The sequence below is a fragment of the Papaver somniferum genome, chromosome 10, assembly GCF_003573695.1.
Source record: "Papaver somniferum cultivar HN1 chromosome 10, ASM357369v1, whole genome shotgun sequence".
In the NCBI taxonomy this organism is placed as follows: domain Eukaryota; kingdom Viridiplantae; phylum Streptophyta; class Magnoliopsida; order Ranunculales; family Papaveraceae; genus Papaver; species Papaver somniferum.
In genome coordinates, this window is record NC_039367.1 from 39,379,431 (window position 1) to 39,407,063 (window position 27,633).

General features: G+C 40.1%; 2 protein-coding genes across 3 annotated transcripts; one reads left to right on the plus strand and one right to left on the minus strand.

The window, feature by feature from the left end:
• The first annotated feature begins 12,318 nt into the window (after positions 1-12,318).
• On the plus strand, positions 12,319-17,248 carry LOC113315549. Its single transcript, XM_026563816.1, has 2 exons — positions 12,319-12,954; positions 16,911-17,248. The coding sequence occupies exons 1-2, from the start codon at positions 12,319-12,321 to the stop codon at positions 16,950-16,952; spliced, it is 678 nt and encodes a 225-aa protein (XP_026419601.1). The 3' UTR covers positions 16,953-17,248.
• Positions 17,249-17,292: 44 nt separating this feature from the next.
• On the minus strand, positions 17,293-23,028 carry LOC113317281 (serine/threonine-protein kinase tricorner-like). Of its 2 annotated transcripts, XM_026565421.1 has the most exons (15): positions 22,808-23,028; positions 22,190-22,506; positions 20,658-20,832; positions 20,465-20,548; positions 20,138-20,379; positions 19,817-20,036; positions 19,584-19,663; positions 19,414-19,498; positions 19,099-19,230; positions 18,880-18,993; positions 18,716-18,763; positions 18,293-18,377; positions 18,027-18,083; positions 17,798-17,868; positions 17,293-17,597 (listed from the first exon to the last, which is right to left on the minus strand). In XM_026565421.1, the coding sequence occupies exons 2-15, from the start codon at positions 22,402-22,404 to the stop codon at positions 17,595-17,597; spliced, it is 1,611 nt and encodes a 536-aa protein (XP_026421206.1). In that variant the 5' UTR covers positions 22,405-22,506; positions 22,808-23,028; the 3' UTR covers positions 17,293-17,594. The 2 variants fall into 2 exon arrangements, with proteins under 2 accessions (XP_026421206.1, XP_026421204.1); XM_026565419.1 differs by having other exon boundaries at positions 17,296-17,868; positions 22,808-23,027.
• Positions 23,029-27,633: the final 4,605 nt, after the last annotated feature.

The window sequence follows — 27,633 nt, forward strand, 5'->3', positions numbered from 1 at the left end:
TGAGTCTGAGGGCAATATTACCGTTGGTGGTACTGGCGGGGGTGGATCTGCCCCTGTTGGCGATAATATTGTTGGTGTGGGTACTCTGCCCGTTATTTCCCCTGAATTTTCTTTCGGTAGGATATATTCCGCGGGGGAATCCTTTGATGTGAATGCTGCCATGGGTCTTGCCAAAGACTTCTTATTGCTTTACCCAAATGATGATTGGGATGTGCTTGAGGATATTGGTAAAGAAGATGCCACCGGTCAGCAGGCTGAAAACGCCGGTGGTCATACTGAGGCTGGTGATGTCGAGACTTGCGCGAGTGAGGGGAGAACATCCAAAGGGAAGTCTGCGGTTGAATCTCCTTTAGAGGATTTCCCTTACTCGCTAATGCCTGAAGGCGAAGATGCCATTTTGGCTTGGCTTAAGAAGAAAAAAGTCTGATGTTCGTCCCCAACCCTGCCCCAGTGGTCCTCGGTGAGAAGAATTCTGACGCTTATACTCGTCAGATGATGCATGTGTCTTCTGAAATCCGCGTTGCTGAGATGTGGGAGTAGAATCTGAGAGCTTCAGAAGCTAACCTAGTGGTTGACCCTCCCTCCTTTGTTGCTGATATGATGGCCATAGCTGATGGGTATCAATACGGTTTTCCCCAGCAGCGTGTCTTAGAGGTAAGTCCTTGTACTGATTCCCTCATGATATACGAACATTGTTTTCTTCGCGATATCCGATCCCTTGGGTATAATATGTTTGTCGTTTGTGACATAGATGATGAGGAGCGAACATTGTAACCATGTTCTATACCAATTCTTTAAAGCAAAGTCTTTAAAGTTGGAGGCTAAGCTTCGTCATAGAGAAGAAGAACTATCTGCGGCCGAGATGGAAATAAGTGAACTGAAGGGTCGCCTGAAGGAAAAGGAGCGGCTGGATAATGCCGAGGAGAGTCTCCGTTCGAAACTTGCTATAGTACGCAACGAATTGGAGCAAGCTCGCAGAAATGTATCGTCCCTCACAGGTTCGTATTTTTTTATTGGTCTTTTACTTCTCGTGATTCCCTATTTGTACTCTGATGTTCTGTCTCAGTCTCCCCACCCTATCTTCAGTGGGTGGAGTCCCCGAGCTCATATGGCTTCAGAAAGAAAGAGAACGACAGAAATTCCGCATTGCAGAGTTGGTGGGTAAGTTGAAAAGCGAAGCCATAAACTGGAATGCTCGTGCTGATGAGCACAACGCCTTAGCAGCTGAGTGGCGTAAAAAGCGAAACTGATGGTTGGTATGCAAAATAATTACAATCATGACCGTTGTCTGTTTAATGGTACGCTGCTATGGACGCGTGACAACCTGCGTGATGCTCGAGGACATGCTTCGGACTTAGAGGCTAGAGTGCGCTTTTTGGAAGGAGAGTTACAACAGGCTCGTTCTTTCTTAGGACCCGGGGTTAGGGATAGTATGCTGCATCTTTCCGAGGAAATAGATAATGCTAGGGCTGAGGTTGGTGCTCTTAGTAAAGCCCTAGCAGCGTCTCGAGATGATGTTGCTCGCCAAGTGGAATCTGAAAGAGATCTTGAAGTGAATGTGTATCGACTCCATAAAAGGATGGGGGAGATGAATGACGAAGTAAACCATCTTCGTCACTTGGATTCAATGAAGAAGGTAGAATTAGACGCGAGTCAATTTGCTCTTACGAACCTTCACACGGATTATAAGAAACTATCCGACGAATATGACTTTCTTGATGAGGCTCGGGATGCAGTTGTTAATGAGTATGAAGAGGCTTCGGCTAATGTCGAAGGTATAACCTCGTTTTATCGAGTGTGATTCTGTTATTTCTTCGTTTTAACCCCTTGGTATTTCTTGTTTTCAGCACTCGAGGGACAGATTCACGCAGCAAATGATGAGCTTAAAAAAACTCAATCTGCCTTAGTGCAGCAGGAAGGACAAGCCAACTATTTCAAAGTGTTGGCCGCGTCTCGTGAGGAAGCAGCGGAGATTGCCTCCAAAGAGGCGGAACGCCTATCTGCATTGTTGTCTCAGGCCAACCAGTGGACCGCTGTTATCACTTATAAAGCTCGATGTCAGTTGGCTGAGGAGACCAACAAAGTCCTAGATAATATTGAACTTGATCTTAAAGTCGAACATGGTTTTGTCAAGAATTATCCGCGTCGTCCCCTTCCCGCGCCCTTGCCTGGTTCTTCTGGGCCTTCTTCAGGTGGTAGCGTACCTTCATCTCGCAGAGACAACCTTGTTGATGGAGCTGTATCGTCCAAGTAGATTTCTTTTATTAGTCATAGAAAGTTGATCCTTGTTGATTATATAATTTTGGATCATTTTTTGATGTGTTTCCTGCTTTATCTTATTAGCTGAACTTGTAATCAACTCTTTATGAAATGGATCATCCTTTTGGCATACCTGCGTTATCAATTCATCTTTATTTTAAGTATTGTGAAGTGTTAAACTAGAAATAACTTGCTTTGTAAAAAGTTGAGAGTGTTTGGGTGCGATACCGAAGGTAAATACCTTCGTGATCGTCTTGAGACTTGTCACCCCGCTGGCGAATCCTGGGCCATAGGATTCCCAAACGGTGGGGGCCGAGGCAGCATTCTAGGATATGGAATGCTTATTTGAAATATTGACATGCACCCATTCCGTCGACCCGCTGCCTTAAAATTGGTTGGGTATCTCTTTCTGCTGGGTGCCTTCCCCCTGGTTTTACACTCATAGACACTGATAGGGGAGCCCTGAGAGATTGTAGATTAACTACTTTCCCCAATATTGTTAATTTATTATGTAATGTACATGTGTTCACCCAGCGGGCCTTTTTACCATTTCGTTTGCTTGAAGATTTCCCAAAAAGTTTATTTGATTGATAGGTTGAGGCCTGCTACTCCTCGTCCAGAGATAGAAACATGTAAAGCGGTTACGCTGCCTTCTTCTTCTGGTATTCTTCACGCAGATGCAAAGCTGCGCTGTTCCTATGGGTAGTACGGTTTGAGCCATTTAGCATTCCAAGGGTGCCGGAGGACCTCTCCTTTCAGATTGCGAAGATAGTAGGAACCGTTTCCCGCAATGTCGTGTATTATAAAAGGTCCTCCCCACGTAGGTGCTAACTTTCCCCATTTCTTCTCTCGTTGATACTGCGGGATTGTTCTTAGCACATACTGCCCTTCTACAAAATTTCGAAGCTTAACCTTTTTGTTGTACTCTCTCGCTAGTCTCCGTTGATAATTTTCCATCTTTTGCAATGCTGTTTCCTTCCTTTCTTCCAGGTCGTCCAGTCTCTCAAACATCATGTCTGTTGTGAGATTTTTCTCCCATGCTTCGATCTTTGTAGTTGGCATGAGGATCTCTGTTGGGATGACTGCTTCAGCTCCATAAGTGAGGAGAAATGGGGACTCCCCAGTGGCAGATCTTCGTGTTGTCATGTATGCCCATAATACATTGTGTAGTTGTTCACACCATCGCCCCTTTTGTTCGTCTAATTGCTTTTTGAGGATAAGGGCGAGGGTCTTGTTAGTAGCTTCCGCTTGTCCTTTGCTTTGAGGGTATATGGGGGTGGACTTGTTTTTCCTTATTTTGAAAGTGTCGAAGAGCATGTCTATGTTTTTCCCCTGTAATTGTTTACCATTATCGGACACGATTTCCGCTGGTATGCCGAACCTGCAAATAATGTTTTGGAATATGAAAGTAAACACGTCCACGTCTCTGATCCTGGATAAGGCTTTGGCTTCCACCCATTTACTGAAATAGTCCGTGGCTACTATCAAAAATCGTCTTTTCCCTGATCCTTCGATGAAAGGCCCAACGATATCTATGCCCCATTTTGCAAATGGCCACGGGCTATCCACAGAATTCAACGTTGTTGCTGGTGCGTGTATCTTTTTGGCGAAACGCTGACATTCTTCACATCGTCGGGACATTCTTGCAGCATCTTGTATCATTGTGGGCCAGTAATATCCTTGCGTTTTTGCTTTGTCGGCTAGTGATCTCATGCCGTTATGATTCCCTGCGTCACCATAATGGATGTCGTTTAGAATTCGATGCCCCTCTTTCCTGGATAAGAAACGTAGTAACGGTCTGAGGAAAGATTTCTTGTACAGGATCCCATCCCGAAGATCATATCTTCCTACTTTGGAGAGTATTTTCCTGGTTTATTTCTGATCCGCGGGTAAGGTTCCATCTTTGAGAAACGCATGGATCATCATTCTCCAATCATCTTCGTTGTTGAAATCTTCGTCTTGATTTGCTCTTGACAGGATATCTTCTTCGTCAAAATCATCACGGATGTCTTCTCCCACCTGATTTTCGATATTTTCTTCCACTGTATCTTGATTTGTAGCAAAGGAAAATTGTGATGCAATCGAAGGCTCGTATACCCTTGTTATTTTGATAGCTTCGATACTCTTTTCCTTCAGCATGGATGATATATATGCTAGGGCATCCGCGTGCCTGAGATCCCTTTTGCATAAGTGCCGGAACTTGATGTTCGAAATTTGTGATGCCAATGTTTGTACCAAGGCCATGTAAGCTGAGAGGGTGTCGTCGTACACATTGTATTCGATCCCTATTTGTCATATGACAAGCTGCGAATCACTTGTCAGTCTTATATTAGTTACCCACATCTCTATTATTAAGCGGAGGGCATGTACGACTGCCTCGTATTCGACGATGTTGTTAGTATGCTCTTTGAATTCTAACATGAGTGCCTGTACGATCCTTTCTCCAGTTGGGGTGGTGATGACAATGCATATTCCTGCCCCTTCCTTATTTTTGGAACCATCAACGAAGACTTCCCATTGTCTTTGACTCGCGGGTTCGAGGACATCAACTGGATCCTTGCTTTCCTCGTCGGCTTCTGGTATACCCCCAATCTCTTGATCGTTTTCCAGGGGGAGGTCTACTAAGAAATCCGCCAAAACTTGGGATTTTTGGGAATGTTGAATTTCATGAATGATGTTGAACTGATCCAGGTGGGTGTTCCACTTGGCTATTCTACCTACTTTTCCCGCACTTTTGAGGACTGCTTCCAGTGGTGCTTTGCATGGGACACGGATGAAGTGAGTTAGGAAATAGGTTCTCAGCTTTTGAGTAGCCCATACTAATGCCAGGATGAGTTGTTCGATCTTCGTGTAATTCCTTTCCGCAGAATTGAGGGTCTTGCTGACATAATAGATAGGCTGTTCTATCTTCGTATTGGTTTTGACCAACACTGCGCTAACTGCGTCTTCTGTCGCTGCTATGTACAATGCCAAAACCTCATCAAGATCAGGCTTCTGCAGGATTGGAATTGAAGCCAGGTGTTCCTTGATTCTTTGGAAGGATTCTTCGCATTCTGCGGTCCATTCAAACTTACTCCCTTTTTTGAGAATATTGAAAAAATGTTTGCATTTGTCCGAGGATCGGGCAATAAATCTGCCCAAGGCTGCTAAGGACCCATTAAGCTTTTGCACTTCTTTTAAATTCTTCGGAGATGGCATTTCCACTATGGCCTGAATCTTCGCGGGGTCTACCTCAATACCCCTTTTTGTTACCAGATATCCGAGGAATTTCCCTGAGGTGACACCGAAGGTGCATTTTTCTGGATTTACTTTCATGTGATGTTTCTTCATTGCTTCGAAAATATCTCTCAGGTCCTGGTGGTGATCTTTGCGCAGCCTACTTTTGACGAGCATGTCATCAACGTAGACTTCTAGGGTACTACCAATCCATGGCCTGAAGATAGCATCGACCATTCTCTGGTAAGTTTCCCCTGCGTTTCGAAGTCCAAAGGGCATTCTAGTGTAGCAATAAAGGTCATGCGGGATGTAGAATACTGTGTGTAGTTGATCTTCTTCTGCCATAGCTACTTGGTTGTAACCAGAATATCCATCCATGAATGACAGCTCTTCGTACCCTTCCACTGCTTCAACCAGTTGATCTATGCTCGGTAGGGGATAACTGTCTTTTGGACATGCCTTGTTGAGGTTAGTAAAGTCGATGCATATCCTAACCCCTCCATTCTTCTTAGGAACGACGACCATGTTGGAGATCCATGTAGGGTATTTGACTTCCTTGATGAAGCCTGTTTCTAGTAGTTTCCGAAGTTCTTTTTCTACTGCCTTATGATACTCTGGTGCAACTTTTCTTATTTTCTGCCTGAAAGGTGGCGTGCCTGGTTTGATGCGCAGCTCGTGTTGGATTATTTTCGGATCAATCCCCGGCATGTCTCCTAACTTCCAGGCGAATACATCCGCGTATTCTTTAAGTAATTTGGTTAAGTAATCTTCTCTTTTTTCGTCCATTATGGTCCCTACTTTGATCATCTTCGGGTTTTCTTCCGTTCCTATGTTGATTTCTTTTACGGGCTCTACTGGTGTGAACACCGGCTTCGGGTCCCCAAGGAATGAGACGTTCTTTAATTTCTATTTGGAATGTTTCTGTCCTTCGTTGGCTGCTGAAGTACTTGCTTCTGTGTTAAGGACATTATCATCCTTTGTCAAGCCCTTCCCTGCGGTTTTCTTGAGGAACAGGTCTATGGCCTTTTCTTTCGCAGCTTCTTTATTTTTGATCCTTCGGGTTTTTCGTTGCTCTTCCTGTTCGTTGTTGATACGATCCTGAGTGGCCTGACACTCTTTTGCAGAGACCCGATCTCCCTTGATTTCCATTACTCCCTCGGGTGTAGGGAACCTGAGATATTGGTAGTAAGTTGTTGCCACCCCTTTGAGTTTATGTACCCACTTTCGTCCAATAATGGCGTTATTAGGGGATGGGGCGTCTACCACGCTGAATCGTGTTTCTACTTTCATGGGCCGACGTTGACCTGCAACACGATGTCTCCCAATGGCTTTGTGGGCGCTCCGTTGAACCCATAGATGGTGTAATAAGAGGTCATCAGCTGTTCATCATGGAACTTCATCCGTTTGAAGGCGTCGTAGAATAGAACGTTCACTGAGCTTCCCCCATCGATGAGGATCTTTTTGAGGTTACATCCGGCCACTGGTAGTGTGAGGACTAAGGGATCGTTATGGTATTCCATATCTTCTTCGATATCTTCAGTATCGAAGATGATAGGTGCGTCCATCCACTCTTCGTGCTCGTCCACCTCTACGCCATCAATCTTATATAATTCGCAGTGGTCTTCGAATTGCTTTCGTAGCCTCTTTCCTATCTGCGCTGTAAGTGAGGGCCCTGCGGCTTCGGAACACGAGATGGTGTTGATTGTGCGGTTTCCCTCTGGAAGTTGGACTTGCTTGGTTCGTTTGGATCTGTCCTCGGTGAGCTCCTTTCGTATGTATTGCTTGAGTTCGGCAGCATCAATCAATTTTTGGATCATTATTTTGAGGTTTTTGCATTTCTCGGTCTGGTGTCCATTGAAGCAATGATACTCACAGTAATCTTTAGACTTATCGGTCCTTGGGGGATGTTTTCCCTTAGACCACGACCACTCCAAATTTTCCCTTCCTTTGATCTCTCGCAAGATCCGAGCGTAGCTAGCATTGAGCTTAATGTAAACCTGATCTTCGAATTTTCGATCGTCTTTTCGTCGTTCATCTCTTCATTCCTTCTTATCTTCGTGCGGTCGTTCCACTGAGTTATTTCTTTTGGCCCCGCTGGTTTGTTCTGCGGAATTGGTACGGTGAGACCTCTGCGTTTGTGCCCTTGGGTTCTCACGATGGATTTCTTCAAGACGAGCATACTTCTCAATAATTATTCGAAGATCTCCTTCTGTCTTAGGTACGCTTCCGTGGATCTCAACAAATAGTAGACTCATTCGGTCTATCCCCACTTGTAGGAGTTGATGCTTACTACGGGATCCACACTCCCTATGGCTTGGCAGATCTTGTGCCATCTGTTGGTGTATTCCCTCGTGTTCTCCTTGTAATCAATTGCCAGAGAAAAAAGTTTATCCATTCCGGTGTTGATAGCTTTGTTGTACATGTAGGTTCTCAAGAATTTCTCTGCGAGTTGATCGTAGGAGTTGATGGAATCAGGTGGCAGGTTGTCAAACCAAGACAAAGCCGATCCCTTCAGACTTGATGGGAAATACCTACAGAGGACGGCGTCGTTTTGACTCCATCGGGCTAAGATACGATTATAATACCGGATATGTGCCAGCGGGATCACTGGATCCGTCATAGCATTCAAAAGTTGGGACAGGGCACTTTAACGGAATGGGGGTATTTTCCAGGCGATGAGTTAGGGGCGTGGAGTTAGCTTCTTTCATTACCTCTTCAAACCTTCCTCCGCCTTGTCTGGATTTTAACTGCCTGATCTCAGCCATCATCTCATCACGCAGCTCCTCCATTGCGCGGTAATATCCCACGTTCTCATGCTCAGTTGAGCGTTTCTTTCTTCGAACTTCACTGTCATAATAGTCTAAGTCTTCGGCGGCATATTCCGGATCGGATGCACTGCTTCCCCTAGCGGCGTTTGCTAGGATGATTCTTCGGTCTCGATTAGTCTCTGGTGCTTTAGAATTTGCTTCGTCCATTTGTTGGCTAGTCTTCGTGCTTTGGGCAATCCTATCTTTCAAGTCTTGGTTCTCCCTGGCCAGAAGAGCTACGGCATCTGCGTGGACCTGTTGGATCTTTTTCAATTCTTCGAGCTCTACCATCAGTCGGTGGGACTGGTTTGATCCCTGATTGGGAGTTCCGGCTTGTTCCCCTATGACCATAGTTCCCCCTTCGTCTACTGTGTGTATTAAGGGTGGCAGAGGATCAGCTTCAATTGTTGGTATCTCCAAGTTTGGTCCCCTCGGTTGAGCTTCCACCCGCGGTACTAAAACCACTGGTATGGTTTGATTCTGACCGTTGGTTGACGGCATTCCGAAGACTGGTGGATGTGCGGGCCGATGTGTCATAGATTCTGCCACCCCTTCTCTTTGTTGATGGATTTGGTTTGAAACCAAAGTCTTGTTAGCTTTTGTAGTCTGGAGGGACGCAACAGTTGCGCTGTTCTTTGTGGCTGCTGCTTTGAGAGCCGCGGCTGCAATGGAGTTAGTGTTCATAGACGAGGTGATTTCCGCAGCATCCTGTCTCTGAGTAGCTTTTTTAACTTTGTCTCATTTCTTCTTGCTTCGGGTCATGACCGGGGTAATCATCGGTGTCTCCTTTGATGAGGCTTTGGTTTTTCCCGCCTCTAGTATCTTTTTCATTTTAGTCTTTTTCTGCATAGGGGAATAAATAAAGAGAACCAAAGATATCCACGAGGATCGGGTTAGTGTCATTCGTACCCGCAAAATTATTGGAATAGAAGGAAATGAGCTGCCCAAGGGCCTCAATAAAAGAGAAACATAAAGACTCCATCGGTCTAGTTTTCGCAATACAAATCCTCTAATAAACAATCATGGACCTTGTTTTCAGACTACTTTTGAAAAGGAAAACTCTTGAAAAGGCAGATCCGTCGCGAGAACTCATGGATCTGGATTATTAAGTCTTAGTTCTAAAAGAAAAACGCCTCACGTGCAAATCCGTGATAGATAGCTGTGGATGTGTCTGCTTTGAAATGGTGTTTGTGAAAATGAAGACCATGAACCCAGAATAAAAAAGGTTTTGAAAGCACGTTGAACCCAGAATAGGGCACAACCGTAATGCGCGTTTAAGGTGAAATCACAGGATAAGATAAATCTTTTACCGGGACAAAGTCCCTGTTTCTAGTGCCAGATTTTGAACACATGAATCACGAAGCCATCCAGGTGTTCACAAACAATATTCGCATACAGTCTAATTCTAGAATTGTACGCTGTATGTGTAAAGGGAATGATTATATCGATTCATCGACTCGAAGCCTTCGAGCTTGTCATTGTCTTGTCGAATATTATCATAAATAATGTTCGTATAAAGGAATAGACAGAGAATCAAGTATAAATGTAAAGCACATGAAGTTCAACGCTGAATATAAGGTGCTGAAATGTAAATAAGACAAAGATTTACGTGGTTCGGCACTAAGGCCTACATCCACGGGGCTGGTGTTTCACTATGTATTGAATGATTACAAAGATAGTCGAATGACTTTAGAGTATACATAGGTCTGCGGAATTAGGGGGTTTACTTACTCTTCCTATTTCTCTCTCCTATATTCTCATATAGTTGCTCTGGATTGGTCGACCTCTCCTCTCTTAGTGGAGAGGGGTATTTATAGGGTTGGAACGTGGGTCCTACTTCTGAGGTGCCGTTGTAATCTTATCTTCTTGTGTTTTGTGTCCATTACGCAGAGGTCTTCGGCATACGCTGCGGCCTGAGCTTGAATACGAAGGATTATCCTCGCCTCTTCCACGATCTGATTGACACGTGTATATCTCTTTGGTATTTAATGCGGGTAGATGGATGTCTGCTCGTGTCAGACAAGTGTCTCTTTGTCTGGTCACATCTATGTCAGTCAAACTTCCTCTCAGCCGTTGATCTGGGATCTTCTTGTACTTTGTGCCCATTACGCAGAGGTCTTCGGCATATGCTGCGTCATGTGCTTGAATACGAAGGTTATCCTCGCCTCTTCCACGAGCCGATTGTCACGTGTATATCTCTTTGGTATTTAATGCGGGTAGATGGATGTCTGCTCGTGTCAGGCAAGTGTCTCTTTGTCTGGTCACATCTGTGTCAGTCAAACTTCCTCTCAGCCGTTGATCTGGGATCTTCCTCGGGATTGGGTGTATTAACACCCAAGGGGTATTATCTGGTGCTCCTCTGAGCCATCATACCTCTGTGATCCTCTGTCCCTGACCGTCGGATCTGCTGACCGGTGGCATCTTCTGATGAGATGCTTGCTATCATGTTTTGATATCTTGTTTTGCATGCCTTCCACGTGTCTCTTTCTGTACACGTGGTGGATGATGAAAGGTGTACATACATCTTTATATATTAAATTTTCAAGGTATCCGAGTTTGTATCCGACTGGTTGCATATTCACATTCGGATAGAAAAGACAAATTTTCAGAAGTTCCGTCTTCGAGTCTAGATATCTCTAGAATCATATGTCTTTTTTGAATTTTTGAAAGTGTGATATGTTTGCATTTTGATCAATTATTCACAGTTGATGCAGTATCTTAAATCTAGCGAGATAGTTGTGTATATGTTTTGCGTTTTGATTTATTCCTTGTTTGAAATCTCTTTTCGTTCAATCTCTTAAGTTCTTCTTACTTTACTAATTCTTTTATTTCTTCTCTCTCTTATGGATAACTAATCCCTTTTCTACAACATCCATGTTTATTAATCAGTTGCAAGATTAAGCTGTAGTGTTCATTCCAGTAGTGGTTCGTCTGCACAGGCAACTCTGAATCAATGTTAGCAGTAGTGTATCCCCCGGCAGTTGTGCTCTCTCCAGCAGTTGTGCACTGCATCATCTCCAGGATGGTTCCATATAGGTTTCTTAAAGTTGTCTCTTACAAATTTGGTCATAATCTCGGTGGATATTTCTCATCATCATCGCACAAGATCAATCACCAGTATCCAGTTATTCCTTCAAAGTTTCGGAATATGAAAAGTCCCTTATCCCGACAACAAACCAACATCCGTTTCTGCAATATTTGGCGTAATTTTAGCATCAATAATTCCTGCCATAATTTTAACCAAAATAAACTCGTATGCAGGTCGACTTCCGTTAAACAAATAAATCATCCTAAAAGTCATCAAGGTCATAATTCTTTTCCTATTTTTGGTCAGAAAATACATCCATGCATGGTAAATTAGGTACCTACGTTAATGTTACCTCCTTTATAAATATCCTTCTTATTTTGTTTCCTTCACATCAAAAAAAAAATTAAAGCAATATTCAATCCAAAAATCATTTGTCTGTGCAACCCTCGGTGCCCTAATATGGCGACTAATCCTCAATTTCAAGTCTCGAATATCACTTCTCAAATGCAATTTACAAATATTGGGGTCGTCAAACCTCAAAGGAAAACTCTTGGTTCTGCTCAAGTTATTAACAATGCAGTCGATGAGTGGTCAAACAACGTGCTTGGTAAGATCTTTTGCCCGGAGGTCTTGGAAGTCTAGGGAAGTAATATATGAGATCAATGCAATTTGTAAGAAATACAAAAATAAGGAAACAAAGTTTATGGGTCCTAATATTTTCGTCTTCAAGTTCAGCACATGCAGAGAGCAGGAGTATATCATCAAAAGGTCCCCATGGACTGTAAAAGGCTACTTGCTTGCTGTAGAGATCTACAATCCAAGGATTCTGTTGGCAGATACTAAATTCTTGCATCAAAATTGGACTGTTAAGTTCAGAAACCTTCAGTTAGAACACCTAAATGTTTCCCTGATATATGAGATTATTCAAGACTTGGGAGGAGAAAAAGTTGAATTAGACCCACCTAATGCACATCCAAGGATTGGCAGATTGGTGAGGCTATGATCAGAATGCAGTTAACATCCCCACTTAAGAGAGGTTCTTGGTTAAGAACAACATCTGGAGGCGAAGCTTGGGTTAAATATCACTGGGAAAAGCAATCGTATCATATATGTGATCAATGTTGGGTTATCGACCACTCCGACGATACATGTGCACAAATTGCACTTCAACTACAACTGGATTCTATGTCTCAAGAGGAGTACGAAATATGGAGTCTGGAACAAAAAGATCATGAAGTAGTTGCTGCCACTGAAGGAGAAGCTGGTGTTGTTAACATTTCTGGTGCCACTATTCATAACCCGGGTGCCAATAAAGAAAATGAATCCTTATTCGTGGAAATGACCAGAGATGAAAACGATAATGCCGAGGAGAGACAAATCAAAAGGTCTCGTAATGAGTCCTCTAACTCATCACAAAATAGCATCAACGAGAAGAAATCCCAACCTTCTCTTCTCAAAACATCAAACCCTCGTCCCAAACAATCTGATCTGAAACTCTCTGATGTCAAAATGAAGAGCAACCAGTCCGAGACTTCTAGCAACCAAACCGAACCAATGGAAGGTGTGGAAATGGAGGAAATTGAAGAGAACCCAGTTGTTGAGGTAGAAATTGTGCTGATTAATAACATGGGGGATGCTAACAAGGTACCTCTAAACTTTGATTTTACTTCCAACAAATTTTCAAACCCTAATCCCTCTATTTCTCGGTTTCATAGTCTGATAATTTCTTATTATTTGCAAGCCCTAATTTTGACTAAAAATTACAATCTTGCTCACGTAGGTTTCATTTTCAATTGCTACTTTCTGTGACTTACATAATCACATATAGGTTTAAGTTGTTAAGCTATTTTTGTGTGATTATAATCCCCACTCCATTGACTGCGGAAATCCTAATTAGATTCTCTTATTTGGTTGCTTGTGAGTTGATTGGTTTTGATCACTCTAGTTGTATTGTTGAGCTGCAACTAATTGTCATAGATATTGGTTTAATTTGGCTCTCTGATTTGATTGATTGTAATCTTTTTAGTCTCCCTGTTGACCTTCTACTGTTTGTTTTGGACACTTTTACAATTTGGCTCTCTGATTTGATTGACTCTAATCAATTTAGTTGCTCTGTTGAGTCGCAACTAATTGAATTGGATGCTTTAATAACTTGGTTGATTTCTTTGCTATCCAGTATCTCATTAATCTTACTATATCCTTAGGTGTAAGTTATAGATTGGTTTACCCTCCTTGGTTCTCTGGTTTGCGCTTGGTCCTTATTCAGTTCCTCAACCTGTGTACTTTTAGTGTCTCTCAGAAAGTTACTACCTGCAGTTCTTGTTCTTTTTTAAAAACTCTCATCATGAGAATCTTGTCTTGGAATTGTCAGGGCTTCGGCAACCCTACAACAAGAACTGCTCTAGATAATCTTATTAAGAGTCAAAATCCTGATGTGATTTTTTTATGTGAAACAAAAAATGACTTTACTAAAATGAGCCAATATTTGAGAAGATTCAACTATCCTAACAATTGGATATTTCCTTCAGTTGATCTCTCTGGTGGCATATGCTTACCGTGGAAGAGTGGTTTCAACCTTGAAATAGTAGATAATTCGGATAAAATGATAAATGCTATAATCTCTTATGACCCTAGTAAACCGGATTTTTTTTGTGACTTTTCTTTATGGTTCCGTATACCATGAAGAGAAGTTGCAACAATGGGATTACATTAGCAGGATTGGTGAACAAGTCAATCTCCAATGAGTTTTAATTGGTGATCTTAATATTACCATGTTTGCCCATGAGAGGTCTACTTTTACTAGCCCAACTACTGAGGATTTTCCTGTTATTCAACAGATTGTAGATAATTCTGACTTATCTGATTTAGGTTTTGTGGGTTCCCTTTTCACTTGGTCTAATAGACAATCTGGCTATGACAATATTAGAGCCAGATTGGACAGGGCATTGGTAAATGGTTTGTGGATGAGTCATTATGTTAACCCAAATTTTTTTCATATTGACTATATAGGTTCAGATCATTTACCAATTATCTTGGTTACGAACACTCTTTCTAGTCAAGGTAAGAGACCCTATAGATACTATAAGTGCTGGTTCAGTGATCCGTCTTCATTAAAAATGCTTTCTCTATCCCCGTTAGTGGGTCTCATGCTTTTCAATTTGTTAATAGACTTAGGAATGTGAAAACGGAATTGAAAAAATGGAACATTTCGCACTTTGGTAATATTGACCAGAAGGTCAGGTCTCTTGGAACTCAACTACAAGTTCTGAATAGTCAAGATAATACTATTCGGAATCTTGATGTTATTCAGCAAGTTGAGATACAGTTAGAACATTGGCAAAAAATCCAAGAAGACTTTTATGCTCAATCAAACAAATGGCTCCACGGTCTGCCCCAGGGCCTGATGGATTTCCACCAGGTTTTTACAAGCAGAACATGGAACTAGTGGAAACTGATGTTTTCAGAACTGTTCAAAGCTTTTTCCACTCTCACCATTTGCTTAAAGAAATGAACCATACATTTATGTCTCTCATACCTAAAGTCAACAATCCGGTTACTCCTGCTGACTTTAGGCCAATATCATTATGCAATACTAGTTATAAGATAATTTCTAAAATCATTATTAATCGGATGAAACCTCTTTTAGGCAAAATTATATCACCATTCCAATCTGCTTATGTTTCAAACAGGAATATCCAGAATAATGTGATTATTGCCCAAGAATTAGTTCATTCGATGAGAAGGAAAAGGAAAAAAGACAAATGTGGTATTATGGGTCTAAAGTTGGATATGTCTAAAGCATTTGATCGTGTGGAGTGGTCCTTTCTTATTGATGTTCTAAAATGTTTTGGCTTTTCTGATTCTTGGTGTGAAATTATTTATCAATGCATTAGCACCACTAGTATTTCTGTCCTTCTTAATGGATCACCTTGTCCTGCTTACAAACCTAGTAGAGGTCTACGACAAGGTGATCCGTTATCTCCTTATTTGTTCATTCTATGCATGGAGTCTTTCTCCAGATATTTGCTGCATGCTGAACAATGTCAACTCATTCATGGGTTTAAAGTCAGAAATTTTCAAAAATCTGGATGTTTCTTTAGCAAGAATGTGCATCCGGATCTTTGTATCTCTCTCATTAGATCACTTAATGTTAAGAAAGTTGATCCTGATGACAAACACTTAGGTATTCCACTTTTCCTGAAAAGATCAAAGAATGAGACCTTCTCATTTCTTGTTGATCATTTCGCGAAAGAAGTGGCTAAGTGGAAAGGGAAGAATCTGACACAATAATGTTTTAAAATTCTTCTCCCGTTTACCATATGAATTCCTTTCTTCTACCAGATGACCTCATTCATAAGATGGAGCAATCCCAACGAGACTTCTGGTGGGGGAAAGGTTCTAATTGTGGTTTTTACCCTAAAAAATGGGAAAATGTTTGCACTCACAAAATGAGAGGTAGATTAGGTTTTAGAAATTTAAAAGTTTACTAATGCAACCCTTTTGGCTAAAACTGCTTGGTTACTTATCCATTCGGAAGATGAATTGTGGTTTAAAATTTTGAAATGCAAGTACTTTAAGAACTGTCATCCTCTCCATCATTTAGAAATTAAGGATTCTTCATGGGTTTGGAAAAGTATTTGTCATGGTCTTAATATCATTAAGAACCATGCTATTTGGGAAGTTAGAAATGGTGAAAACATTAATGCTTTTGTTGATGATTGGGTTCCTAACATGTCTTCTCCCTTATGCATTTCTTATCCTAATCCTAACCTGTGTGAGCAACTTCATCAATAAAGATTCTAACACCTGGAATTCAGAACTAGTTCAGGCCTTCTTTACTCAAGAAAACAGTCACAAAATAATGAACATTAGAATTCCGTTATCTGGTCTAGATAGATTGATTTGGCCATTCACTAAAAATGGTTCCTTTACAATTAAATCAGCTTATAGGCTCTTGGCTGTTGAGTTACCTCCTGCTGATTATAACTCTCATCCAATTCATATAAACAAAAACCTTTGGAAAGCTCCCCTTTTGCCTAAAATCCAACTATTTTTATGGAAATGCATCGAAGGGATATTGTCAACTAAGGATAGAGTGTCTGTTTTCAAACCTAATCAGGATAATACTTGTTGTATGTGTGATATGAATACCCCTGAAACAGCTGAACATCTCATTCTGCATTATCCGTACTCTAAATCTGTTTGGGATTCTCTGCCTTTTGGAAATATGGTGCTTCAAGATTCTGCTACTACTTCAAACATTTGTGATTGGATTAGCAAACATCTTTCGTCTAATGATGCTCTCAGTTTTTTTGTTTTAACTACTGCGTGGTGTATTTGGAGGGACAGATGCTTTCATATTTTCCAGCAAAAACCCCTGAATACTCCTTGTACTGTCAGACTGGCATCTAAGTTGATTAGTGATACCAATGAATTCCTAGCTTCATCTAGACCTAATAGTAGTTCAACTTTTGCTCAAGATCAGGTGTCTCCTTCTAATAGAGATCTTCCACATGATTGTTGTTTAGTATATTGTGATGCTTCTTATGACAAACATGCTAATAAGTCTGGTGTTGGAATCGTTGTTTTCAACCAAACAGGGGAATTCAAAGGATGCAAAACAGTCGCAGGCCAAGCACTAAATCCAGAAGAAGCCGAATGTACTGCCTTACTACGCAAAATATATAATTTCCTTTCTGAATAAAATGGTGGATCTGATTAGCTGGTTCAACAATTCCATATTGGAAGATTGTCTTTTCATTCTTAGGGATTTTATCTATGTTAAAACTGAGTATGTTAATAGGAATCTTAATGATTGTGCTGATAAAGCAACTAAATATAGTAGGAAATTCAATGTACCAGGTGAATGGTTGGATTTCTATCCCCCACTAAACCAGATGTAATCATTTTCTACTTCAATATATCTTCCTTTTCTAGCAAAAAAGAGGAAAGAAAAGAAGTCGGAAATCCGAATCCGGAAACTGTTCTCAAATAATGTTAGATATTTCGGATGCGAATTCGAACAAATCGGAATTTTCGGACATCCATTGACACCTTTAGCTACCAAACTGGATTTTGGGGACGTATCCGATATTCTTATATCGTACTTGATATAGGGGAACCTCTCTAAACTTCCTCATCCTTTCTTTTTTCTTTTTATTACATAAATAAAAGTAAAATAAAAGAATATTTACTTTAATAAATAACAGAACTTACAAAGACCCTCCTGACTCTGATCTTTTTTAGTTCTATCCAAAGCTAATTTTCCGACTCCCCACCTTTTACTACTGCAATACAAAATACAAGCTTGTCAAAGTAGCCCATCTCCGGTGTCTAGAAGAGATGGAAGGAAAAGTGAAGCTACATGCTTTTTTTTTAAATAGCACCCCACCCCCACATTCTGTGGGTTGGGATTCTTCGTCTATCTTTTCCTTTATAAATGGACAAATAAGCAATGGAATTAGGGGGATTGTTGGGTTTCAGAGACTTCTAGTTGAGGAGGCAAGAGATTGAGAAAGCTCCCTTGAACAGGTTGATGAGGATGTCTTGAATCGTCGTCTGTATCATGTGAGAAGAAAAATATAGAATGATTAGAATTGAAGAGTCTGTGAGCAGATGAGAGTGAGAGATCAAACTAAAGGCGGTCTAAAGCTGTCTACATCAAGACCTAACCAGTTAGAAGCTTAACATACAAATAAACAAGGGATAATGACTACCAAAAAGGGATTTGATGGACGGTCTCTTTGATTTGGTGCTCTTTTTCTTCAGTTCAGCTGAAAGAAAAGAAAGAAAGAAAGATGTTTACCGATAAATCCGTTTCCCAACTTGAACAATGCACAAAACTAAAGGATAAGTGAGCAATAATAATAAAATGATTTTGTGGGTCATCCAGGATCACCAAACCTAAGCACCTTCTCATCAATGAAGGTGCTCAAGTACTTAATGAACAGGAAAGGGTTTTGATGCCTGAAGACGTTCTTACCAAGTCCAGGTACTTGATGATCATTGACAATTTCAAAATTCTTATAGGTGTAGCCGACAAAGTTAATGTCCTTTGATGAGAGCATCTGCAAGCAAAAAAAAAAAAAAAAACAGCATCAGCAGTATGTCAAAGAACGATGACATCAGCAGCGTCATGTCTAACACAGATCAACCCCCAAATTTTGTACTGTGTATGTAGTAGTGCATGAAAGTGATATATATGCAAAATATCCATATTGATAGGACATATTTAGGCACAGTGGAAACACAATTAAAAAATGAATTGTCTAAAGGACCAACTGACCCAAATCAGCTAATTATTCAGCGAAAAACATTTTTTAGATTGAAACTATGTTAAAGGAAATCAAACTAATATATGCTTCAAAGAAAAATAATAATTCAGCTAATATAAGTTTAGCATTACCTTTCTCCACGGTCCTGATTTGGTGGAGGTCTGAGTCTGGTTTTCAGCCTGCAACACAAAGAGGAAAAAGATAAGGAAAGAAGAAAATGAAAAAATGATGATCAACAAAGAAGTACCTAAGAGTGGATAGAAACAAAACATCAGATTATAGGGAATATTTGTACCTCTTCAAACTTTTCAAAGTTTTGAGTATCCAACTCATCATTGACCTCTGGAATAAACGCAGCTTCCATCTGGTACAGTCGGTCCCATTCGACACCGTCAAACCATGGGTGAGCCTAAAATACACAAAAGGATCAACCAGGTAACTACACAAATTTATAATTACTTATGAAGCAAAAAGCAAAAACAAATTAACATTTCTTAGTACGCACCAACCGTACCTTTATTTCATTAGCACCTTTAGTTCCGAGTCTTTGCTCAACATTGCACAAAAGCTTCCCAATAAGATCTTTAGCTTCTACGGACAGTTTTGCTTCCTCGGGAAACTTCAAATGAGTTCTCCAGTTTACGATCTGTGCATGAGGAAAAGCACTCCTCAGGAAATAATGCTATTATGCTACCCCAACTTTGATGAGTAAGGCATGAGATGAAGCAACTTAACTTGGTAAGAATCACTCTACACTGGCATGAAGGTGGGAAACAAGAAAAAGAACCCAAGAAAACACATGGAACTCAGTCAGGGTTTCAAACCTTACCTTTCTGCATGTTGACATTGGTTCATCTGAATAAAAAGGTGGATATCCCACAAGCATTTCATACATAATAGCTCCAAGTGACCACCTGCAACAAACATCGAAAGCCTCTCTTTAGTTCAAGGTAAATAAGAGAATAAATTAATTGAACATTAAAGTCATCGATTGATTACCAATCACATTCCATTCCATATCCTTTCTTCAACAAAACTTCTGGAGCAATATAGTCAGGTGTACCAACAGTAGAGTAAGCCTGGAAATTTCCAACATTACAACTTAGCAAAATACAATACAAAGGGGCCAGCATCAAATATAAGTACAGTAACGAGTTCCCCAGTGAAAATATCCGAGATAAACACCATTTTCTATTATAAGTTAAGAATGAAGATAAATACATTATACTCACCAGCATCCTCCGATTTCTCTGCCAATGTTGCAATTGCTCCTGTTGTGTACGTTTTGGTGCAGTCCGGCCCTCATCATTGTGCTGGGATCCATTTCCATTGTTTGCCACAGAAAAATCCTTTTCATGTAGTGTACTGCAGTCTAATGGCTTACACAGTCCGAAGTCGGACAGCTTCATGTGCCCATATTTATCCAGCAATAGATTGTCGGGTTTAATATCTCTGTGAAACAATTATGAAGAGTTACCATTCTGATCTGCTAAAAGAAAAATGAACATGAACATACTACGAAAAGTTCCATGAACATTATTAACGCACAACACCTGTGGATGTAATTATGTTTGTGGATAGATTCAATAGCCAGAATTGTTTCCCCTATGTAAAATTTGGCTTCGTCTTCAGTCAAAGTATCCCTCCGCATAAGTAAAGTCATCATATCTCCACCAGGTAGATATTCCATAATTAGATACAAGAACTCCTCGTCTTGGAAAGAACAGTAAAGTTTGACTATGCAATTGCTATCAACTTCTGCAAGTAGATTCCTTTCAGCTTTAACATGCTCGACCTGAAGAAGGGTAACTTGCTATAAGAATAATGGAAAGATCTATACCAAACGGGGTTTTCTAAAAAACAAATACATGCATGAATACCTGCCCTCTGCGAAGCATTTCCGATTTCTTCAGCTTCTTCATTGCATATACATGACTTGTTGCCTTCTCTCTACAGACCCTGACCTGCAACATGAAGCTACCATAAACTGAAGACTAAAAACAGGAAGGTACATTGTAAGGCGAACTTGGTAAATGGAACAAAAGAAACAGATACCATGTGAGAAAATTATACCTCCCCAAAAGCACCCTTTCCTATCATCGTCAACAGCTCAAAATCATCAGCTCCCATCTTATGCCTCTGTCGGCGCATATACTCTGTTTCTTTCTTTTCCAGGTGCTTAAAAAGGTTGTTCTGCTCTTCCTCAGACACATCAGCATCAGCCAGCTTCCTTTCAAGCATATCACGTCTAGTCAAAAACAAAAACAAACAAAGCAACTAGTCACTAAGAAGTACTATTGGTTTAAGTGTTGTGCAAACAATGCATGTCTTCTGTGCAAAACTAGTACACAGTGAACCGTAATTGATTGCATCCAAAACTTCTTAAATACGGATCTTTTGGTTTGCGACAACCTGGACAGTGTTTGTAAATAACCATGTCCTCCGTGTACAACCAAGTACACATTAAACAACAAGTTTTATTGCATTAAAAACTCTATAAAGAGATACATAAACTAAGGAATTTCTTGTCGACCGGCTTGAGCTCAGATGCAAGTAACCATATACTCCTTAGTTTAAGTAGGGTTCTGTTAGCAAACACATTACATAAACTAAGGAATTTCTTGTCGACCGGCTTGAGCTCAGATGCAAGTAACCATATACTCCTTAGTTTTAAGTAGGGTTCTGTTAGCAAACACATGTGCTAACAAGAAGCCATAATAACAAGACAACTGCAATCTTGCATGCCAAAACCAGTAAAAAGTTGCTTTCAAATTCAAGTAAACCAAATGACAGAGTGCACAATTAAAAAGATCTGAATTGCAAACTAATTAAATGGATTCACTAAACCTTGGACTCAGTGCATTGCACAGAAAGTTGCCATCTGTACAATATAAGTCAAAACCAAAACTCAACCTTTTCTTCTTCTTTTTGTTGATTATTGAGCAGCATATTTCTTGGACTAGATACATCATACAACATTACTACTCTCTCTCTCTCTCTCTCTCTTTGAGCCATAGACATCATTTAAGCTTCAGGAGATGTTAAGATGTACGATAATAGCAAATGGATTCAGTACAGGTGTTTGTCGCGTGGCAATGGTTTCAGGGATGTCGAGATGTATGATGATAGCCACTGGTTTCAGTACAGGTGTTTTTCGTGTGGCAACAATTGACTATGAATGCCATATCCCACTTTAAAAATTAATTCAGCAGTTAAATTGGTAACTCAGAGGGGGAAATCCAAGCAAAATGGGAATTATCACACTTCTCACCAATCACCTTACTTCAAAAGGAATTTGCAGAAAAATCCGTATTCCTACATAATGCTGCCAAGTGCCATGCATGAACCGAACACGAATCATTAAAGACATCCATGTCAGGGATTTCTCAAACTAAAAAAAATAAGGCAGCTTTCATCGTATCAACCAAAGCGATGCATGCAATCCAAAGCATTAATCACCAGAGGGCAAAGTTCCCGAGGAACCATAAATCACAACTAAGCATTTCCGGTTACCTTGAAGATACTTGATTTGCAGATACTACCAATAACAAAAAAGAAACTGCAAGTAAAATATCACAAAAATCCGGAGTTTAAAAATAACGCACCTTTCCTTCCTCTCCTGCAAATTCTTCATTTGTTCCTTATAATGATTTTCTATGTACTGTTTTGCTGCAGCAACTTTTTGTTTAGTTACATTAGAAGGCACCATTTCATCATTTACAACCAATTTTGACCCTTCTTTACCGTCTGGTGCTTCCTTCTTTGCTCTAAATTTATCTCTTGGTTGAAACTTTGAAAACCAACTCCTTGCTGAATCCATTTCTCTACTTAACTTACTCTACAATTTACTAATATATCTAAATCTCATACAAAATTAATCATTTCTCATGCCTGATTGAGAAATTCATGATTCCAGTTAATTCTGCAAAAAAAGAAAAAAGAAAATTGTAATTATTTTTCTGAGAAGAAGCAAGGAAATGTGAATTCTTATTGCAAACCCTAACAACTAAAATTTTGAGCCTTTATTACAGAAAAAGGTAACAAATCATCAACAAAATTCAATTTCTATATAGATAATGAAGATCTATAAGACTAAGAAACCAACATGAAGTATAAAATGTGTATCCTGAAACCCTAATTGAAAACCCTAAAAATGACGAATCATGAAGATTAAAAGAAAAAATAGATAGAAGAAAAAGAGTTGCCGTATAATTCGGGTTAACCTGAAAGAAATTGTTGAAGAAAAATTCGGTGAAGGTTATTTAGATGAGAAAGAAGATAACGGGATTTCCCGCCATTGTAGATAATGAAGTAGTAATTATTTTGATGATCTTCAAAATTTCGTACTACTTTTTTCTTCTGTGCATGAACTCTCTTTTTTGCTTTCTTTCTTTTTCGTTTTTTCTCTCTCAACTTTATATATGAAAATAATTTTTCTGTTTTACGCACTCGAAGACAAGAGTTAAGAGCTCGTATCCGATTAGAGAAGGTTAAATAGCCATGATTTATAAAGGGGATACCAGTTCTACTAAGTGTTGCTATCGTTTCATATATGACAAAAAAATCCCACCGATCCTGACCGTTGGATCGATGAAATGGTATCGTCACTTAGTAGGACTGGTATCCCCCTTTATAAAGGCTAGTTTGGTATTGTTGTGAATTTTAGAAAAGCGCTTTTCGGTTGTGTTGTATTGTGCGTTGTTGTGTTGTGCTGTGGAAATAAATCGGCATGACGTTTGGTAAATTATAATTTAAAAAGCACTGTGCAATTAACAAACTGTAAATCTGTTTGGTAAACTGGTATTTAAAAGTGCTGGTGATGTAGTTAATGACGAAAATATACATATTTCAAAAATTAGTTTTAAATACAATTTTATTATAATAAATTATATTTCTAATTTAACATATTTAATAAAATATAAGTAATATTTATTTTATTTTTTATTATTTAATAAAAAAAATTATGATTATGGTTTGCTTATAAAATATCATTATTTTAATATTTATTAGATTTTTTATTATTTTAAATAATAATTTTAATTATTATTGTATTTATTATTTTAAATAAAAAATGAAAAAGATAGAGAAATAAAATAAAAGTTAGAAATATAATGTTAAATGTACAATATTTGAGGGTAAAACTTGTCTTTATAATAAATTAATAAGGTTAAAATAGAGAATCAATTAAATCGAATTATGTGGGTCCACAGCTTCTGCTTTTCCAGCTTTTAAAAGCTAGTGCTGAGTAGCTTTTAAAAGCAGGCCTAAAATGAAAGTGCTTCTGTCCAAAAGCACTTTGAAAAAAATTTACCAAACACAGTTTTTGGTAAAAGTTTGTTACAAGTTTGAGTGCTTTTGGTTGAAAAAAAGCAATCCCAAACAGGGCTTAAATCGTGTAAATAGCGGATGAGGCACAACCGTGAAAAAATAATTGGTTCAAAAGTTATAGAATTGTGGAGTTATAGAAAACTTTTTAAGTCCAGGTCAGGTACAAAAATTAGACGTATCAAATTTTGAGTCAGACCTCATAATAATAATAATAAGGAGCGGCTATGGCGAAAAATTTCGGTGACTGAAAGCCGAAAATTATCTTTTCTCCCTCCTACAATCTAGCAGCCTAAAATATGTATATCATTCGATCCCTTACTTTCTCCCCTACAGATTGATACCGCTTGTGTGCAGGCTTATGAATTTTTCAGAAGATTATCGAGCGGTTATTGCAGTTTCTAAGGTTTCTGCAATGCCAAGAACAAGGAATCTATCATCTTCCGAAGATCAATCCCTCTCAGACACTGATGAAACTGTCGATTCACCAGATAGCATTTTGGTACATTGTCCTTTCAAACACTTTGACGATTGTATGGATGGGTATAACAGCAGAGGTTATGTTAAAACCTCTATCATCCGGCATATTCGTGATCAACATTGGCCATCTAAAGCGCGATTAACAGTATGCAAAGAAAGCATTTGTACTAATAATAATGTGTACAATTCCTGGGAAAGATTACTCCTACAATTACATATGTGGTTGTGTGGTGATTGTATGAAAGTGCAGTCCTGGAAGCGTGCTTGTCGTCCACATAATGGCAATATCCTAACAGGTCCCTACAATGGCAGACATGCGGAATTTTTAATCCATGGAATAGATAAGCCTTCTGAATATGCCCCCCCCTGTGGTGGATGTCTCTGCAGTGCAGGATGAATCTCCAGGTTTGTCCCTTGAACTGCTTGATCTGGTGTATCAGAAACGTTTCACCACAACTGCCAATATTCCACCACCTTGTAGATTGAACTTCTCGAAGGCATTGAAAACATCACTTGACAAAGTGCTTGCTAAACCTGAGGACCTTACTGTGTGGTTACAGTTACTGTTACTACCCATTTGCACACTTAATCTATATCTGCCCAACAATGCCAGTGAAGAGAGATCACTTACACGGAAGAAACTGCAAATTGCAGCAATTAATCAAAGCCTACTTAAATGGAGTGAGTCGAATGGATGTGTCAGTATTGTCCATCAATTACTTGAAAAGGCAACACAAGATGAAGCCATACTGCAGCAACGTAAACAACCCTTGCGGAAGAAACCCAAAACCAATATTGAGGCATGTCATAAGAAGCTTCAATTTGGTCATTATATCGCTGCTATACGTATTATATCATCCAATGGAGTAGCCCCTGCAAATCCTGACACACTCCATGAATTACAACAAAAACACCCTCAAGTACGGCCACCTATTATACCTCATGAGGACCCCAACTCTGCTGCAATATTTGTAGATGTCCAAGCTGTGCTGAAGGCCTTGAAAAGCTTCCCGAAGGGAACGTCGTGTGTCCGTGATGGTCTTCGTGCCCAACATCTGTTAGACGCAACCAGTGGAGCAGCATCAGTAGTCTCGGATGAACTTCTTGTTTCCATAACAGGAGTTGTTAACCTGTGGCTTGCTGGTAAATGCCCATCATCCCTTGGCCAATACATAGCGAGTGCACCGTTAACCCCATTGCTTAAGCCTGGTGGAGGCCTTCGACCGATTGCAGTGGGTACAATCTGGAGGAGATTATGCTCCAAATTAGCTGCTACAGCGGTACTTCAAGACATGACGGCATACCTTGGTAAACATCAATTCGGAGTGGGCATTCCATGTAGTGGTGAAGGTATACTACACTCTGCAAATCGACTATTGGAACTGAAAGGTACCCATGACAACTTGACTATGCTACTAGTCGATTTTTCTAATGCCTTTAATGTGGTCAATAGAACTGTCATAATCAATGAGGTTCGTGCGAAATGCCCAAGTATATCGAAGTGGGTAGAATTTTGCTATGCAAAACCTGCCAAATTATATTACAATGAGTTCACCTTGTCTTCCGCACAAGGAGTTCAACAAGGAGACCCTCTTGGTCCCCTACTCTTCTCTTTGGCACTACATCCTCTTGTTTGTAAAATAGCATCGCAGTGTTCTTTGGACCTCAATGCATGGTATTTAGATGAAGGTACATCAATTGGGGATACCTTGGAAGTGGCTAAAGCACTACAGATCATACAAGTTGATGGACCTGCAAGAGGTTTGGATTTAAACATTCGAAAAACTGAAGTTTTTTGGCCTAACTCAGACCCCAGAAGTAGAGCGGCTTTTCCGGCAGAGATTTGCAGACCTTCTGATGGTGTGCGCTTATTGGGAGGACCTGTCAGCTTAAATGACCAATACTGCAGCGACACAATCATGGCTAGGGTCAACAAAACTATACACCTGATGGACTGCATCAAAAAGTTAAAACACCCCCAGAGTGAGCTGCTACTCCTCCGTAATTGTGCTGGTGTCTTCAAATTGTATTTTTCTATGCGTACAACACGGCCCCAAGTCATGCAGGCTGCACAGAGACGTTTTGATCAACACCTTATTCAGTTCCTGCAGTATATAATCACTGCTGATGGTCCAGGCTTTGGAAAACTGCAACAACGCATAGCTACCTTACCTATCAATTGTGGAGGTCTGGGAGTTTATTCTATGGCAGACACCATCCAATACTGCTACATCGCCTCCTGTTATCAAACCGAACACCTGCAAAGCAAACTCCTACCTATTTCAACTGATCTCGGCCCTAACTTTCATAGTGCAGTTGCTTCTTTCATGCAATTTTGTGGTTTATCTACTTCTTCTTTCAACATCAGAGACTTCGCCCCCCAGCCTATGCACCTCCTAGCGAAGTGTTATTTTGAGGTTGTTATGAAAACTATATCAACCACTTATACCATGTCAGAACGGGATGCCATTCTATGGAAGTGCAACAAGAAAGCACACGCACAAGACTACCTTAAGGTTGTTCCCATTCAGTGTCTGAATCAGTCCATTGGGCCGCGTCAATTCAGGGAAGTGCTACAATACCGTCTTGGGATTCCTCTTTTCGACGACGATAGCATTTGTTCTTGCTGCAAAAGAGCCATGGATCGGTTCGGGGATCACGCCATCCACTGTGCTAGTGAGGTTGGTCTGAAATATCGACACGATATGGTAAGAGATCTCTTTGCGGAATTATGTTACAAAGCTGGAGTTGCAGCAAGGAAAGAAGTCGCACTTGGCCTCACAACAAACAGGAACACTCCTCTCAAACCAGCAGATATCATGGTCTATAATTGGGAAAATGGACGCGACATATGTTTCGACGTCAAGGGAGTCTCCCCATTTTCTAAAGGGGGTAACCGAAGTTTCACCCCAGGATATGCTATTTCAGCCGCTATTACCCGCAAGCGTAACAAGTATGCTGATATATGTTCCGCTCATGTGTTAGCATTTTCAACCTTAGGGGAACTAGGAGACGACGTCATTGATTTCGTGAAGAGATTGAAGAACTGTATGGCAGATCACGATGTGAATAATCATCTAGGCAGTATTTTATTTCATAGGTTAGGTATTATTATTCAGAAAGGTGTTGGTGCGTAAATTGTTGCGCGACTCCCAACCAAGTCATTGTAGTTTTCTCTTTTGGTTTGCTTAATAAATGCCTCAGTGGCCCCCTTTCATAATAATAATAAACGATCGATCGGACA